At 45.9% G+C, this 17,475-nt stretch overlaps 1 protein-coding gene across 5 annotated transcripts in view; it reads left to right on the plus strand.

Moving 5' to 3' along the window:
* Positions 1 to 80: 80 nt before the first annotated feature.
* The window catches only part of ZDHHC3 (zinc finger DHHC-type palmitoyltransferase 3), a 41,116-nt gene continuing 23,721 nt past the window's right edge, over positions 81 to 17,475 (plus strand). For all 5 annotated transcript variants that reach the window (XM_036333108.1, XM_036333109.1, XM_036333110.1 and 2 more), the window contains exons 1-2: positions 81 to 220; positions 14,474 to 14,803. In XM_036333108.1, the coding sequence (XP_036189001.1) occupies positions 14,498 to 14,803 (306 nt within the window). In that variant the 5' untranslated portion in view covers positions 81 to 220; positions 14,474 to 14,497. The remainder of the gene's footprint in view (positions 221 to 14,473; positions 14,804 to 17,475) is intronic.

A 17,475-nucleotide genomic window follows, 5' to 3' on the forward strand; every position in this document is an offset into this window, starting at 1 on the left:
CCCTACAGGCGCCACCGCCGGAGCCGGGAGCTCCATGGGCTTCTCCTGTGCGCCGCCGGGTGTCTGGCCGAGTCCAGGGAGGCGCGGCGCCTCGTGCCCGGGAGCCATCGCTGCGGCCCGAGGCCGGGTCCCAGGTCGCGGACTGCAGGGGGTGGCGACGGCGGCTGCGGCGGGAGCCTCGCTAGGGGCCTGGGACTGGGAAACTGCCTCCGACTTCACGGTCAGTTGGGAGGCGGAACTGGGGTTGGGTGGAAACGCCGGGGTGCGGCGAGGGCGCGGGCCAGGACGGAGCCGGTGGGCTCCGTGGGAGAGGCGCGCGGCGCAGTGTGCTCGGGGCTGGAGGTGAAGGAGCAGGTTGTGCGCTTGTGAAGTAGCCGGTCATGTGCTAGAGAGACAGAGACAGACAGACAGACACCCCGAGTAAGGGAGCGGACTTCGTGATCGGCCCGGGGGGCCGTCTCCCCGCCCTCCCCTACCCCCCTGGCCCTGCATTTCCCTGGTCCCTGGGGAGGTTGAAAAGAGGCGGCGATGAAGCCCGCTTTAGGTTGTTCCTGGTGGGTAGGGTCCGGGCCAGGAGTGAGCCCCGAGGCGTCCGCACTCCACCCCGGGGATTCTGCTCTCCCCTCCTCCGCTCTCGCTCTCTCGGGCTGACCTGCCGCTGACCCAGGACTTTGCGGGATCCCCTTGTCCCGGGCGGAGGAGAGCCTTGGTCACCGGCGCTGGCGAGCGGCGCAGTGCCCAGGCGTCCCCGGCGCTTCCCAGCGGTGGCTGGCTGGGAGCCCTGACTTGATGGGGCGATTCTGGGAGCTGTGGACAGCCGCTTAGAGGTGTGTGCTGGGGGTGGGGGGAACAGCCCAGGCGATGGCCGTATAGGACCATGGGCCTTGGATATCCAGAAAGGATACCTGCAAGGTGAATACGGGCTCACTGAAGGAGCCCATTAAGGCGGGGCAAACGGGGTATGGTACAGATTTTAAAGGAGCCATGTGGATAAATGCAGGAAAGTTAACCAAAGGACGCAAAGAGGGTATCTGGTAACTTTTCCAAATGCATCCCCTCTTTTAAAAAATCTTCACTGGAGGACATGCCTAGAGAGAGGAAGAGGGTGAGGGAGGGGAAGGGGGAGAGGGAAACGTCTGTGAGAGAGAAACATCCATCCCATGCCCTCCGCATGCTCCCTGAGCAGGGATCCCAGGCACTTGCGCTGACCAGTAATAGATGCAGGTGCATAGACGACGCCCAACCAACCCAACTGGGTCCAAATGTCCCATTTTTTTTTTCAAGAATCTTCTTGTTTTCAAAACAAGATGGCTTGATCATCCAAAAAAAATGTTTGGTGTTTTGCAGACGGTATCTTCAGTACAGTTTCACAGATCTTAACTATTGCGAGCTTACTATGGATGGGCTTTGGGCCAGCTTTGGAACCCTAAGACAAGTGAAACACAACTTCTGCGCAGACACCCTCCTCAGGCAGAAGGGGAGGCTCCAGGGCCAATGTAACCGCAGAACATGGTGGTTAAGAGCTACGATGGTGGCGCTAATGAGCACAGTGGGATAGGGAGGTGGGTCAGAGAAAGGTACAGAAAGCAAATACCCTCCCCACATTGTTAAGCACTAAACTGCTGATTCCCCAAAATACAGAGATGATCACTTCTTAGTAGACTAGACATTAGTTGTTTCTTATGTCTCTACATAGGTCTCTACAGGGAAGATAGCTTGCAGGGGAGGACTTTGCCCTCCAGGGAAATTGGAAAAGGTGAAGCTGGAAGGGTTTCCTTACGAATGAAAACAGGCACCCCACCTGTTGTGGCACATAGATGCCTTTGTGTGTGGTTGGACGCCTGGATTCCATGCGAGGAACTCTGGGATGAGATAAGGAGAGACTGCTGGCATTAAAAGGGGTGTTTTGTGCTAGAGGTTGCTCAGAAAGGGGAGACCCTGGATCTGGAATCTTAGTAGGTAGGACATTTAAGAGGACTGGAGATTTAAAAAGTGGAAGCAAATGGACAGATCAGAAAAGATACAGGAAGAAAAGTCTGAGTTTGGATACCATGGAATCATCTCTATATAAAAATCTTTAAAAATATAGAACATCTCTGAATTGTTTCCCTGACAACTGACTAAAAGTTCCTTGATGGAGAAGGGTTGGCAGTATGTGCTAAATAATATTATGAATGATGTCAGACATGTTAGGCTAAGTAGGTGAGAGGTGGAAACAGTAGAATGTTCATTCTAAATTCTCTACTAAAACAATGACACCTTCCCTGATTGTTCTACTTCAGTGTCACCAGGACATTTTCATCCCATCCCATTTGTTGTGATAAAGCATTAGACATTTTAAAACATATCTATATGTATATGTATATTTTATTGATTTCAGAGAGGAAGGGAGAGGGGGAGAGAGAGAGAGAAACATCAATGATGAGAATCATTGATCAACTGCCTCCTGCACGGCCCCTACTGGGGATGGAGCCCGTTACCCAGGCATGTGCCCTTGATCAGAATCGAATCTGGGTCCCTTCAGTCTGCAGGCCAACGCTCTATCCACTGAGCCAGACCAGCTAGGGCAAGCATTAGACATTTTAAAAACCCATAAATTCAGAGTTCTTTTTTGGTTTATTGAAGCAATTTAAAGAATTTATGTTAGCCAGAAAATCAATAAGCCAGGGATAGCACATTCTATTAAAACAGCTAATTTTCCCATCACTGTTAGATTCTTTGGGGAGCATACTGTTTTGTAGGTCTGTCTATTCTAAATCTCTGTGCTCTATTAATTCTGTTTAACACAAACTTGCCTAGTGATTATTATATGCCAAGAACTGTTTTAAAACACTTTATAAAGATTATCTGATTCAGTTCTCACAATAGTTCTATGAGACAGCTACAGTTATCTCTGTTTTACAGATTGGGAAACTGAGGTGCAGAGAGGGTAATTGTCTAGACCAGCGGTCGCCAACCTTTTGGACCTGATCCTCGGACCACCAGTTGGCCGACTGCTGGTCTAGACCAAGGTAGTAAGTGGCAGAGCCAGGGTTTGAGACCAGATAATCTGGCTCCCATACTTGTACACCTAACCATCCATTTGGGCAGTCTCTCCCCAGGCCCCATTACATTCACTGGAGTATTTGCTGAAGGAGGCCTATGTTGGTAATGGAATTGGTAACTGCCCTATAAGCTATAGTTTGTTTTAATGTTAAAAGCAAGGAGTCTGTTCAAACATAAACTCCCAACTCTTAAATCTTTTTTTTTTTTTTTTTTTTTTTAGAGGAACATAGAATGTGGTGCTAATGAGAAATTCCTGTCGAACACCTTTTAGATGAGGTTACTCACCTTTTCCCTCATCTAAAAGGCTGAGTAGCCGAAACCGGTTTGGCTCAGTGGATAGAGCGTCGGCTTGCGGACTGAAGGGTCCCAGGTTCGATTCCGGTCAGGGGCGTGTGCCTCTGTTGCGGGCACGTCCCCAGTGGGGAGTGTGCGGGAGGCGGCTGATCGATGTTTCTCTCTCGTCGATGTTTCTAACTCTCTCTTTCTCTCCCTTCCTTTCTGTAAAAAATCAATAAAAAAAAATATATTTAAAAGGCTGAGTAGAGCTTAACCCAAAGGAGCTGAGGAAGGCACTCAGGAGCAGCGCGGGCCAGTGGGTCTGGTACGGAGGATTGAGATAGGCATGGAGACCCAATTCCAACCATGTGCTTTACACCCAGAATGACTCCTAGAAGCTCTTCAGACAAGCAGGAAGTAGTTGTTTGCATGCTCATGAGTAGTGTGCTCAAGGCCTGAAGAGGTAAACTGAAAACATGCCTCCCCAAAAGAAGTTCAGAACTTGTAGCTGGAGAGCCCAGGCACTTGAACTAGTGCATGAACAAGACAATAAAATAAAATGCTCAGTTGAGACTCGTGGTAATTAGACAAGAGGCCAGCCTATAATAAGGTGCTAATTGTGCTGGCCAGGTATCAAGGGCAAGAGGTGAAGACCTACTGCTAGCCACCAGCCGGCAACAAAAACCTAGCCGTGGTTCATTAACACAGTAAAAGTCGGGGGACAGAAGAGCTTCCGGGCAGAGTCCGTGGTGCTGAAGTTGCGGAAAGCTCCTATAAGCCCAGCAGAGGAACAAACGTTTTATTCCCAGTTGTAAAAGAGGTAGCCAAATTTTAGGTCTTTTTCCTTTGCATTTTCACCGTTAGCCTAGCACCCCAGAAAAGCAGAAGTGTGAGCTACTGTTTTCTCTGTAGGTCTGTTTCCTTTAAGTGCTTTGCATTTGTTTTGCCTGTATTTTGTCTTAAAGAATATTCAATATAAGTAACCTGTCGTAATCTAGCCAGCAGGTCTGTGTCTGTCTTGCTGTTCTGGAAATTATAGCTTACGATCACATTGATAGAAAAATTGATAGGAATACATGGATAAAACTTACTCTCGTTTAGAGGAAGGGTCTTCATAAGTATGCTTCATTTTGAGAGGGTGGCCCTGCATTAGGGCATATGTGTGAAAAGGAGGTCACATATGGTGATTAGCAAATCTGGAACTATCTAAACACATACACACCCGGATAGCCATAGAAAGTCACAGAATCTGAAGCAGAACTAGGGGAGTGATGTCAGGATAATGACCTGTTGGGAGGGAAAAAAAGAGTCTACTTACATACTCCCTCTAGTTACTTCTTGTTTTTACGTTTTTAATCCTTGCCTTCCTCTTTGGAAGCAGATTTCCAGAGACACATGGCCAGGTCATTTCTGGCGGTGAAGGTGAGAAGGCTCCATTTGCATGCCCCACCTAATAGTCATTCATCCAGGAAAACCACGTCTTTTCATAGTTTTCTCCAAACTGCAAACTTCCTGGCATGTAGAGACTTGGCGATTGAACTCTGGACTTTCTTGGTACCTGAGACATGAATATCTCCTCTGCAGGGTCCATAGGGATGGAACACCTTTGGATGGAATCGATTTTTCACGTTGGTAAAATGAGCCTAGTGGGACAAGTCCAGTCCCGTTGCAATAAGTTTTGACTTTGCTATGTACAAAGTATACATTTCTAAGCCAAGAAATAGTAGCAGGGAATCTAGAAAGGCAGGTTGGTTGGGAAGATAAGGATCTATAGTGGCAAGATGATTGGGCATCCACTCCAATGATGTGTACTTTGCCACTAACTAGTTCTGTGACTTAGAGCAAGTCAGTTAACCTCTCTAAGCCTCATATTACCCTAAAATGCATTTCTCACTAGGTTGTAAAACTTAGAACAGATCCTAGATATGCAAATATTTAAACATTGAAAAATGGTCATGTTTAACTTTGGATTTTAAGGCTTCTCTTTTGCCACTTTGTAAATGTGATGTATTTTGATAGTGCTTTTCTACTCTGACAAAAAAATAAATGAATGTACAAAAGGAAATGGTATATTTGATTGAAAAAACTGAAAATGTTCAGAAAAATTGCTAACACTTATAGATGGTTTTTTAAAAAATAAAATGATGGGGAAAGGAATTTAAGGGATGCTTTTGATAAAAATATAAAAATCCAAGAAATTAACAAAGGAAATATTGAATTTTTCCAGAGAAGAGAGGAATCAGAATCTCAGACCTAAGAAGGAACCCAAGCATTCAGCTCAGTCTTCTCGCCTGTTTTATAGATGAGGAAGCTGAGGCCCAGGGAGGGTAGCTGTCTTGCCCAAAAGCATGACGTTAACGACTGATAGGACTGGGAGTAGAATTTTGGCCTTTTGACTCCACACTTTCTTCATTGTGTTTGGCATAGCCTCCCAGAAGAACTCATAGAATTTACTCTCTTAACAACTTCCCTATGTATCAAATAGCAGTGTTAGCCATAGTCACTATAGCGAACTATAGGGATATGATGTATGCTACATTCCTACTTATTTAGCTTATAACTGGAAGTTTGTACCTTTTGACCATCTTCCTCCAGTTTCCCCTCCTTCTATTCTCCACCTCTGGTAACCACAAGTCTCTTTTTCTATGTTTTGTGAATGTGTGTTTTTTATTCCACATGTAAGTGAGATCATACAATATTTGTCTTTCTCTGTCTGACTTATTTCAGCATAATGCCTTCAAGTTCCATTCATATTGTTGCAAAGAGGATTTCATTTTTTATAGCTGAGTAATATTCCTGTGTGTGTGTGTGTTGTGTGTAATCCCATAACTTCTTTATCCATTGATCCATCAATACACAAGTTGTTTCATGCTGCTATGAACATGGAGGTGCAGATATCTTTTCAAGTTAGTGTTATCACTTCCCTTAGATATCTTCTTGGAAGTAAAAATGCTATACAATATGGTATTTCTATTTTTAATTTTTTGAGGATCTTCCATACTGTTTTCCATAGTGGCTGTACCAATTTATAATCCCACCAGCAGTGTATGAGGGTTCACTTTTCTCTGCATCCACACCAACATTTGTTATTTCTTTTGATGATGGCCATTCTACGAGACATGAGGTGATAACTCATTACTAGAGGCCTGGTGCATGTAAATTCATGCACTTGGCGGGGAAGTCCCTCAGCCCGGCCTGTACTCTCTTGCAGGTGGACCCCTCAGGGGATGTCCACCTATCGGCTTAGGCCTGCTTCCTGGGGGGGTTTGGGCCTAAGCTGGCAGTCAGACATCCCTTGGCAGCCCGGGAACCCTTGGGGGGATGTCCGACTAATAGCATAACCGCTGCTGCGCTGGCCAGCCATAAGCCGACTTCTGGCTGAGCGGCACTCCCCCTGTGGAAGCGCACTGACCAATGGGGCAGCTCCTGCGTTGAGTGTCTGCCCCCTGGTGGTCAGTGCACATCATAGCGACCAATTGTTATGTCAGTTTGCATATTACCCTTTTATTATATAGGATGGTTTTAATTTGCATTTCCCTAATGACTAGTGATGTTGAGGATCTTTTCATGTACCTATTGGCCTTTCATATGTCTTTGGAGAAATGGGTCCTTTGCCCATTTTTTAATTGGTTTGTTTGGTTTTTTGCTGCTGAGTTATATGAGTTCTTTATATATTTTGGATATTAACCCCTTATTAGATATGGTTTACAAATAGTTTTTCCCATTCTATAGGTTGTCTTTCTCTTTGTTGATGGTTTCTTTTGCTGTGCAGATTCTTTTTAGTTTGATGTCCTACTTATTTTTCATTTTGTTTCTTGTGATTTAGGTGTCAAATCCAAAAAGTTATTACTAAGATTCATGTCAAGGAGCTTTATTCCTATGTTTTCTTCTAGCAGTTCTCATGGTTTTAGGTCTTACATCTAAGTCTTTAATCCATTTTGAATTAATTCTTATGAGTGATGTAAGATATGGGTCCAGTTTCATTCTTTTACATGTGAATATCCAATTGGCCCCGCACCATTTATTGAAAAGACAGTCTTTTCTCCATTGAGTATTCTTGGCTCCCTTGTCAAATAATAGTCAACCAAATATGCTTGGGTTTATTTCTGGGCTTTTGATTTTGTTCCATTGATCTACTTGTCTGTTTTTATGCCAGTACCATACTGTATTGATGACCATAGCTTTAAAGTATAGCTTGAAATCAGAAGTGTGATGCCTCCTACTTTATCTCCTTTCTCAGGATTTCTTTGGCTATTTGGGGTCTTTTGTGGTTTTATGTAAATATTAGGAATGGTTTTTTATTTACTCCTGTAAAAAATGCCATTGGAATCTTGATAGGGATTGCATTGACTCTATTGAAGGCTTTTGGTAGTATTGATATTTTAACAATATTAATTCTTCCAATCTATGAACATGGGATACCTTCCCATATTTCTGTCTTCTTCTATTTCTTTCATCAATGTCTTGTAGTTTTCAGAGTAGAGGTCTTTCAACTCCGTAGTTAAATTCCTTTGTTTTGTTTTTGACACTATTGTAAGTGGGATCAATTTCTTAATATCTTTTTCAGAAAATTTGTTACTGTATAAAAATGCTACTGATTTTTATATGTTAACTGTGTATACTGCAACTTTATTGATTTTTTAAATAGATCTAACATTTGTTTTGGCTGAGTCTTTAGGATTTTCGATATAGAAAATTATGTCATTTGTGAAGAGACAATTTTACCTTTTCCTTTCCAGTTCAAATACTTTTTTTTTCTTTCTCCTTAATTGCTCTAGCTAGGACTTCCAGTACTAGTTGATTAGGAGTAATGAGAGTGGTCACCCTTGTCTTTGGTCCTGATCTTAGAGGAAAACCCTTCAATCTTTTGCCACTGAGTATATTAGCTGTGGGCTTGTAATATATAGTTTTTATTGTGTTGCAATCTGTTCCTTCTGTGCCTGATTTGTTAATTTTTTTAAAAATCATGAATGGATGTTGAATTTTGTCAAATACTTTTTCTGCATCTATTGAGGTGGTCATGTGATTCTTTTCTTGTTCACATTGATTGGTTTGTATATGTTGAACCATCCTTGCACCCCAAGGATAAATCCCAATTGTTCATGGTATAAGATCCTTTTAATATGTTCTGAATTCGATTTGCTAGCATTTATAGAGAATTTTGCTCTATTATCAGGGATATTGGCCTGTGGTTTTCTTTTCTAGTAGTGTTCTTTTCTGGTTTTGGTATCAAGATAAAGTAGGCTTTGTAAAATGAGTTTGGGAATGTTCCCTCCTCTTTAATGTTTTGGAAGATTTGAGAAGGATTGGTTTTAATTCTTTAAATGTTTGCTAAAATTCACCAGTGAAGCCATCTGGCCCTGGGCTTTTGGGAGAGGTTTTTTATTACTGACTCAGTCTCCTTACTTTATTCAGATTTTCTATTTCTTCTAGGTTGTCCAGTTTGTTGGCATCTAGTTTGTTCATACCAACCTCTTACGACCTTTTGAATTTCTGTTGCATTCATTGTAATGTCTCCTTTTTCCTTTATAATTTTGTTGCTCTGGGTCCTTCCTCTTTTTTCTTTGATAATCTGGCTAAGGGTTTGTCAATTTCGTTTATCTATTATTTTTTTTTTAAATATATTTTATTGATTTTTTACAGAGAGGAAGGGAGAGAGAGAGAGAGAGAGAGAGAGAGTTAGAAACATCGATGAGAGAGAAACATCGATCAGCCGCCTCCTGCACATCTCCTGCTGGGGATGTGCCCGCAACCCAGGTACATGCCCTTGACCGGAATCGAACCTGGGACCTTTCAGTCCGCAGGCTGACGCTCTATCCACTGAGCCAAACCGGTTTCGGCTTTATCTATTATTTTTATTCTCTATTTATTTCTGCTCTAGTCTTTATTATTTCTTCTCCTAAGTTTGGTCTCAATTGTTTTTCCCCCCCTAGTTCCTTAAGGCATAGAGTTAGGTTGTTTATTTGTGATCATCATCTCCTCCTCCTCTCACTCCTTCCCCTCCTCCTCCTTTTTAATCCCACAAATTCTAGTATATTGTGTTTCCATTTTAGTTTGTCTCAAGAAACTTTTTTTTATTTCCTGTTTAATTTCTTCTTTGATCCATTGGTTGTTCAAATAGAATCCCTTTGTAAAACCTGGTATAGTTACAATAACTGTTCTCTCACTCTCTTTTCTAGGTCTTTTTTTCAGATCCCTCCAAGCACTTTTGCTTTTTGTCCCTAAAAAAAAGACCAAGCTTTTTCCTGGGTGATGTCACAGTGGCTGCATGCCTGCACATGGCACCATGTGGTGTTGGGTGCTATTTTTAACATCCTTAGGTGGGAACCTTTGCTGGTTGGTCTCTGTCTAGCATGCGTGGGCTTTCTCTCAGAAAAAGCAGTGTGCTAGATCAGCAGAAGCAGATTTTAGGGACTCAAGCTTAGGGTGACCCCTGGCTAAAGCATTACAGCCCTCCTACTTCCTAAGTTAAATCATGGTAAGTCTTCTAAAAGTTGGCTGGTGTTCAGCCACGCTCGCACCTTAGAGCACAAAATGTGTAACTTACAAAGGGTTCCTATACTGAGAGTATCACATTCATTGACAAATATTAATTGGGTAGCTAGGTCAGTAATATATATTACCTTTATAAAAATTCTCCTGCTGGGCTGCAGGCTCCCTGGAAGGAGGAGGTAATGCAGGCAATGGCAATAGAAGCAACTAGTAGATACCATTCATTAGAACTAGAGAGGACGTTAGCAACCTTTCTAACATTTTATAACATCAATTAACTCTAACTTCTTTTATTTTTTTAGGGGGGGGACGGCGCGGGAGAGGAAAATCGGTTGCCTTCCATTCCTGCCCCAACCGGGGATCGAACCCACAACCTTTTGGTGTATGGAACATCCAACCAGCTGAGGCACCCAGCCAGGGCTTGAGCTTCATTTTTTTTCCCCTCTGTAGAACAGGCTGGACCAGAGTTTGGAAGAGGTCAGCTAGCCTAGTGGAAATACGATCCATGAAAGAGGCAGCTGACAGAGTAATATGACGCATGAGGAAGAGTGCTCTTTATTTTTTTAAGAATGGGCATTTATAGGTTCCCAGGAGCTGGTGGGAGGAGAGTCTGCTTAGAGTCCATTTCTTGGGTTTTTAAAAAAAGAATCACAGCTTGGAGATCTAGGCCTTCCCGCTCTCTTTAGAGATGAAGACAAAGCTAAGTTGAAGTGACTTCTCCTCAGGTCCATCAAATGCGTGAGAGGCATAGGAAGTAGAACTCCTGTTTCCTGCTTGGCATTCCTCCTCTCCTCTTTGTGAGGGGGTCGGGGTAGGGGGGAGAAGCCCTGTGCTATGCTCAAAATGTGGTCTATGGTGACAAGCAGAGCTGCTTTTGAATTCTGGCTTTACCACTCCCTCGCTTTGTATGACCTTGAGAACATTAACCAAAACCTCTGCACCTCATTCTAGATCTATACAGTGGATAATAAAAGCTACTGTGCTATTGAAAGAATTAAAACAAGCTGCTTTATGAGTCTGCAGTCATCATAGCCATTCAGTTAATGTTGGGGTCCATCTCTACTCCTGCAGACAGCACTGCATGTTTTGTCTAAACTGATGTTTTAGACAAAAATCTCAAATAGACTGATGTTTCTCTTCTGTAAAACAAAAGAGTTTGACTGAAATGCACTAGATGGTCTTTGAGGCTCCTTCCCACTCGAAAGGTCTGACTCAGATAGTGATTGCTTTTTAACAGTTAATCTCATGTGTGGTCTTGTTTTAAAGTTGTCTCATTAATCTTTCTCATTGTTGCCACACAGATAGAGCACATTTATAAAAAGGGAAAGTAGAACGTGTTACCCAAATGAGCGGTAGTTTCTACAGACCCCCAATGTTTGTGTCACACATTGTATCATCCTGTATGTGGGTGTGTGTATTTTTTAATAGTTCTAGAAAGCCGGGAGGTGGTAAAGAAGCCAGTTGTAGTAAGTGTAGGAACTGTTAGCCTGGCCCAAACCAGACTTTGTTCTGAAATGAAAACCCCTTGTTAGGAGTCCCAGTGGGTACATGCACGGAGGGTTTTATAAGAAGGTGACCAGTTGTGAGTCAAAAAGGCAAATTTAACTTCCCACTTCCTGGTTCCCTCAATGACCTTTAATGTATATAGTGTTTGGTTTGGGGGTGTAATAGTTTACTTTTTAAAGTTTTTGGTGGAGGTTAAGTATGACAGACAGGAGGCAGGAGGGAGGAACAATGCAAGCTCACTGGTGAAGCCAGAGCACTGCCTGTCTGGGCACCTTCCTTGGCTGGCAGATTTAATCAGAAGATAAGGCGCCTTTCCTTTGGACCACACCCTTTGAAAAACGCTTAGTGACTCATTCTATATTAGGAGGCATCTCAAACAGTGAATTCATGGTTCATTCTTCGTTTTTCTGAGAATCACCTAAAATGGGTATAAAATGTGTAGTTCTTTGGGAGTCTTACAACAAATTAAGATAATTTTAGCCCAAATAAATTAATTTCTTGATCAAATTTGTTTTTAAAGCCCATCTATTCATCTTTGAAGTTGTGCGGCTGGCCTGTGAACACTGATACTTTAGTCAATTCCTTGGATATGGAAGAAGATTTTAAAGAGGCAAATACCATATTCTTAAGACCATAGGATTTAAACCACAGGTTATGGATGTACTCCTTAGGATGAATTTCAAGGGAGAATTACGGTAGAAATGGCAGAAAAGATGCTGCCTTCTTTCAGTGGGCCTGTTAAATTAAGTGATTATTTACTGAGTTAACTAGTAAAAATTAGTTTAGGTGCGAAGCCCATGTTTGGGGCAAGTTCAAGAGGATACCAGACCAGCCTCCTTGACAGCAATCCAACACGATACTAGATGTATTAAAATGTTAAATATTCATTTATGTTTTTGAGTGTTTGGATTATCCTATTCTCTAAGCCAAAGGAAAATAATTGCACCTGATTTTGAGTTTATGAAGCCAATCTGTGTGTAAATATTTCATATAGCTACCCTCCCAGCACCTCCACTCTGCCTCCCAGGTCTACTCACTCCATGGCCTTTGTCTAGAAACCTATGTGTTAGGATTATTGTGGGGTGTGTCTGTCTGATTCACATATCCATTTATTCAAATACTGATTTGAGCATACACTCATGCCAGATACCAGGCTACAAAGCTAAACAAATGGGACTTGCAAGTTAGCAGGGAAAAGCAAGTAAGACTGGTCTTACCAGATTGGGAGCTGGGAGAGGACTGGGAGAGGACTGAGCAGGGCAGCACACACATTGCTGTCCTCCTCATCCCCTGGGTGTGAGCCCCCTACACAATTCCTTGCATTTAGTGGCTGCTTCATGAATGTCTTTTTGAGTCAGAGGGAATTGAGTGAAAGGCATGTTAGAGAGCCACCAGGGCAGGGGAATGGGACGAAGGCGCTGGGAGGGGACTGGCGAGGGCTGCCCCCTGAGGGTAGGAGAGCTGGCAGCAGTGGTATTGTGGGTCCTGGGGTGCGCCAGCCTCCTTCTGTGCCTGCCCCAGAGGCCTGAGCAACCAGTTCTGAGCAAGGATCCGTGGGGAATGGTCCTTGGCAAAGAACCATCCCTCAACCCCAAGGATGGGAGGAAAGGAGGTGAAGCTTTGCCTTTTCTGTTGTTGGGGGCAGAGTGAAGGGAACGTGTACAATTTGTTTCAAGGTGGGCTCCCCACCCCCCCATATTTTTCAGATTTTCATTTGGCTAATTTAAGAAACAAATCGTATTGAAGAGCTACGTCCGTTGCCTTTGGAGGCCTGGGGGTTAAGTAAACTTTTTACAGCAGTGTGCCTTGATTGGTTTTGATTGGGATGTTTTGAAACTAAAGTGTGGGTTGGAATCTGTCCTTCAGTTCAACACTCAGTGCAGCTCTGCCAGGTGTGCCCTTGGCTGGGCGCTTTCCCGGATCACAGGTTCTCACTCACCAATGAGGGGTGACGCGGAAACAGAGCTCCTAGTGCACTCTGGTCCCACATGGTTCAAGGGCGGAACATTCTGGTTACCTACTTCATGGTCCTACTTGGTGCACCTCCACCATCCCTAGAGTTAGCAGACAAAGCCTCCAGGAGGTAGGCCTGGGCTCAAAGAGCTCACACACCTTGCTCATGCACGTGTGATGGACACAAGTAGTGAGAGGCTGCTGTGTGCAGGCACCAGGCTAATGGAAGGACGGGGCTTCCAGCCCACAGCCACCGAATGGTGGGAGAGCCTAGCGGGTGTGCCCTAAAGGCCTACTGCCCAGCCGAGTCCCCTTCTTGCACAAACGAATCCAACAAGACTTCACTTCACCTGCTTTCCAGCCCACAGCCAGTTAGCAGCAGTAAATAGAGGGTATGTTGGGAGGACTGGTAACTCTAGGCACATAGTGACCGCAGCCAGGAATGGGGGAGGAAGACAAAGAACCTTACTGAGGAGATGCCGCAGTGACAATGGTCTGAACAGTGGCAAGCCCCGTGAATCCCGTTCCCCCTGAGGACATGGTTACCTAACATACTCCAGTAACTGCTGTTCCTGGTAATGACTCTAATCCTTCCAAATAAACGGATGGGTATTGTGCTTACGACAGGAAGTAGCCAGTTACCTGGGAGATTTACTCATGTGGAAGGGCCTGTCCCTCAGCAAAACCACAATGTGAACTGTAGCACTAGTTTAGTCGAGCCGTTGCCTTATCTGCAGTCAAGAATGAGCACCCGCCAGGGTAGGCTACAGGCGTCTGCTCTGAATATTCAGTGGGCATAATTCAGTCACTGGAAGCATCTAAGCATGAGCATTGCTCTAACTGAAAACCACACCATTTATGATCACTGAAGAGCACTTTGATGGAGCACACAGGGTATGGCGAGATGACCCTCAGGCTGCAGATGACGGCGGGTTACGCTGCCACAGGCGTGGGTGGGGCGATGTGGTTGTAACTGATGTCTCTGTTGCACCGCGCTCTTCTGCAGGGAAGCAGGAGTCGGGGTGGATCAGTTATTTACAGGGTGGGGTAAAAATAGGTTTACAGTTGTAAGTACACCTTTAGCCCCACCCCTGTGTTCTGTGGGTAACACATAGACACTCCTGCTCACTTGGAAAGGTCATTTGGTCCAATCTGCTTGATGACAAGACGACACCAAATGTCTGGGTCTTCTCTCTTCCAGATGCCAGCATGGACAGAATAGCTTATGATGCTTATCCCCACCCACCACTTCCGAGACATTGAGCGGAAGCCAGAATACCTCCAGCCGGAGAAGTGCGCCCCACCTCCCTACCCTGGTCCTGCGGGAACCATGTGGTTTATCCGCGACGGCTGCGGCATCGCCTGTGCCATTGTCACCTGGTTTCTGGTCCTCTATGCGGAGTTTGTGGTCCTCTTTGTCATGCTGATTCCATCCCGAGACTACGTGTACAGCATCATCAATGGAATTCTGTTCAACCTGCTGGCCTTCTTGGCCCTGGCCTCCCACTGCCGGGCCATGCTGACGGACCCCGTGAGTATGTCTGGGCTTGTTTTGACCAGCCCACACTCTCCTCCTCTGGCCCTGGTGTGGCCACAGCCTGCATGCTGCCCGGCCTCGGGAATGTGGAGAGCAGGAGGGCCAGGGCTGGGCTGGGGAAGTGGACACAGGCCCCACTGAAGAAGCACGGTCCGCACAGCCTGCCTGCCTGGGTGAATGGTACTGTCTGCACACTGGTGTGTATGTGGCTGGGACCTGCTGGGGCAGAGTTTGTTCTGGGGGAAGTCTAGCCTCTAGTGAGAAAGGTAAGTCACATAGCCATCAAACCTGGGAGCATAAGCATGCTGGGAGATGGGTCAGGACAGGGCTTTGCAGCAAAGACAGGACGGGAGCTTGAAATTTAAGCCATATCCAGTTCCAGCAATGTGCACGGAATGGCCTTCACTGTGGGTGAGGCTCATCTTTTCCTGGAAAGCTGGACAGGCCTGTTTCAGGCCACAACAAGTGCCTCCTGGTGAACGTCCGTGAGCAAAGCAGCGGTGTCCTCCCCGACGACGTAGCTAAATATCCCAAGCTGTGCAAGTGGCTGTGGAATGCCAGCACCCTGGACTAAATCCTCCTTTCCTGTTCACTGTCGTGTGGGGAAAGCTAGAGTGCGTTGTTGGATAACGACCTCCCATGGCTTAATTGTTGCCGTATGTGAGATGAGGGTGTTTAAATTACGAAAGGGAAAGTACTCCTCGTGAAGGTGGCAGTGGTCACGCAGATTTCCATTCTGTGCGCTCCAGGGAACGCTCAGTAAAGATGCTGGGTCCTGAGCTGGTTCCCTTCCCCAAGGGTTCCAGTTCTTGCTGGTTCAGGTGGTGGGTTGTTAATCTGCCCCAAAGGAAAGCGCTCTCCCAGCTCATTACGTGTCAGCAGCCGGTCCAGACGGCCCCTCCTCTTATACATGTGTCTGGGGAGATGGCACACCAGCAGGCCGGGGCCTGGTAGGGAGTGGGTCTGGGTTGGCGGTGTGGGTGGAGCCTAAGATGTAGGGCCGGTGTGGGATGTGAGGAGCAGCCTCGAGCCCCTGAGGGTGTTAAACGAAAGAGTGACAAGATCAGTTGTCATTTTACAAGGATCACTCTGGCAGCAGTGAGGAGGAGACCAGGGCGCACCGAGGATGGAATAAAATGAACGGCATGTTTATCGAGTGAGAGGTTTACTATGTGAGAGGTTCCATTCTGAGCAATGGAGACAGCTGTGAGCAAGACAGACCAAAATCCCTGCTCTCCTGACGCTCACATCCTCAGAGGGGTCAGGCAGTAACAACGTGATTGACGAGGTGATTTCAGAAAGGGACGGGTGCTGTAAAGACCATGAAACTGACGGGGTGATGTGGTGGTGACTTTTATGAGGTGAAGGGGGACTACTTTAGATCAAGGTGGTCTGAATGCCTCCCTGAGGCAGGGCCATTTGAGCTGAGACCTGAGTGACGTGAAGTTGCCAGTCAGGCAAATGAAGATCTTAGGGCAGAGCCTTCAGGAAGAGGAGAAACGGGAGGAAGTCTCGGGTGGCTGAAGCCAAGGAGTGGGAGCAAGAGGGGGTAGATGAGGTAGAAAAGCTGCAGCCGCAGATCCTGCAGGCCTGTGGGCCTCCTGAGGACTCTGGTCTGTGTTCTACATGCCATGGGAGCCATCAGAAAGGCATGATGGGAGCAGGTGTTGTGCTTGGGATGGGGGTTTGGGTGGCGATAAGTAAAAGCAGGAAGATAAGAGGCATTGCTGTGGTCCACACAAGGCGTGTGGCTCAGACCAAGGTGGGAACGGTGAAGCTGGAGAGGAGCTGTTGGGTTTGGAATATACTTTAAGCCACCAATTCTCAAGCCCAGCCGGCAGTACATTAGAATCCCTTGGGGAGCTTTTAAAGGTACTGATGCCTGGCCCCGCCCCCAGAGAGTCCCCTCTAATTGGTCTGAGGCGGGGCCCTGGGTATTGGGATGCTTTAAAGCTCCCAGGAGTCCCTCGGTTTCAGCCAGGTCTGAAAACCGCCATTCAGAAGAGCTGACAGAATGGAAAGAGATCAAAGAGTGTGCCTTCCAGAGTCGTCTTGGCTTGAGCAGCCGGGGGATTGATTGCTGGTGCCATTTATTGAACGGGGAGAGTCTGGGAGAATAGATTTAGGAAGAGAAAGCAAGGCTTTTGTTCTGGCCAAACTGTGTCTATATTACATGTAAGCAGAGATGCCAGATAGGCAGTAGATAGCCAGGTCTGGGGCCGGTGGAGGGGCAGGACCAGAGTGGAGTGCAAAGGTCATTGGTTTCTAGAAGGTGTGTGAATCGGGGAACTGGATGTTGGGGGGTGGGGGGAGGCTTCGGCCCTGGCATTCCTGCTGCCCTCACATGTGTGTGTTCTTTTACCCCCACATTGTCTCCAGGGGCCTCCTCAGTCCGGCCCCTTTGCAGTTGGAGGCGGGAGAGAATGATCCTCACTATGGTATGTTGCTGGGCTTCCAATCCCTAATGAATGGGAGCCATAGTCTGTATCCCAAACTCCAGCCAACTTCTCATGGGAGTGTTTTGCTGGTGGCTCCAAAGAAAACTGGGCAAAACTGTGAAGCATCTGTCTAGTATCTACCATTGTAAAGGGAGCAACTCAAAGCATGTCCTACAGACAGGCCGCGTCTCAGGCTCATCGCGGGTTTTCATGCTGCCACCTGCCTAT

The sequence above is a fragment of the Myotis myotis genome, unplaced genomic scaffold, assembly GCF_014108235.1.
Source record: "Myotis myotis isolate mMyoMyo1 unplaced genomic scaffold, mMyoMyo1.p scaffold_m19_p_13, whole genome shotgun sequence".
Classification (NCBI taxonomy): Eukaryota; Metazoa; Chordata; class Mammalia; order Chiroptera; family Vespertilionidae; genus Myotis; species Myotis myotis.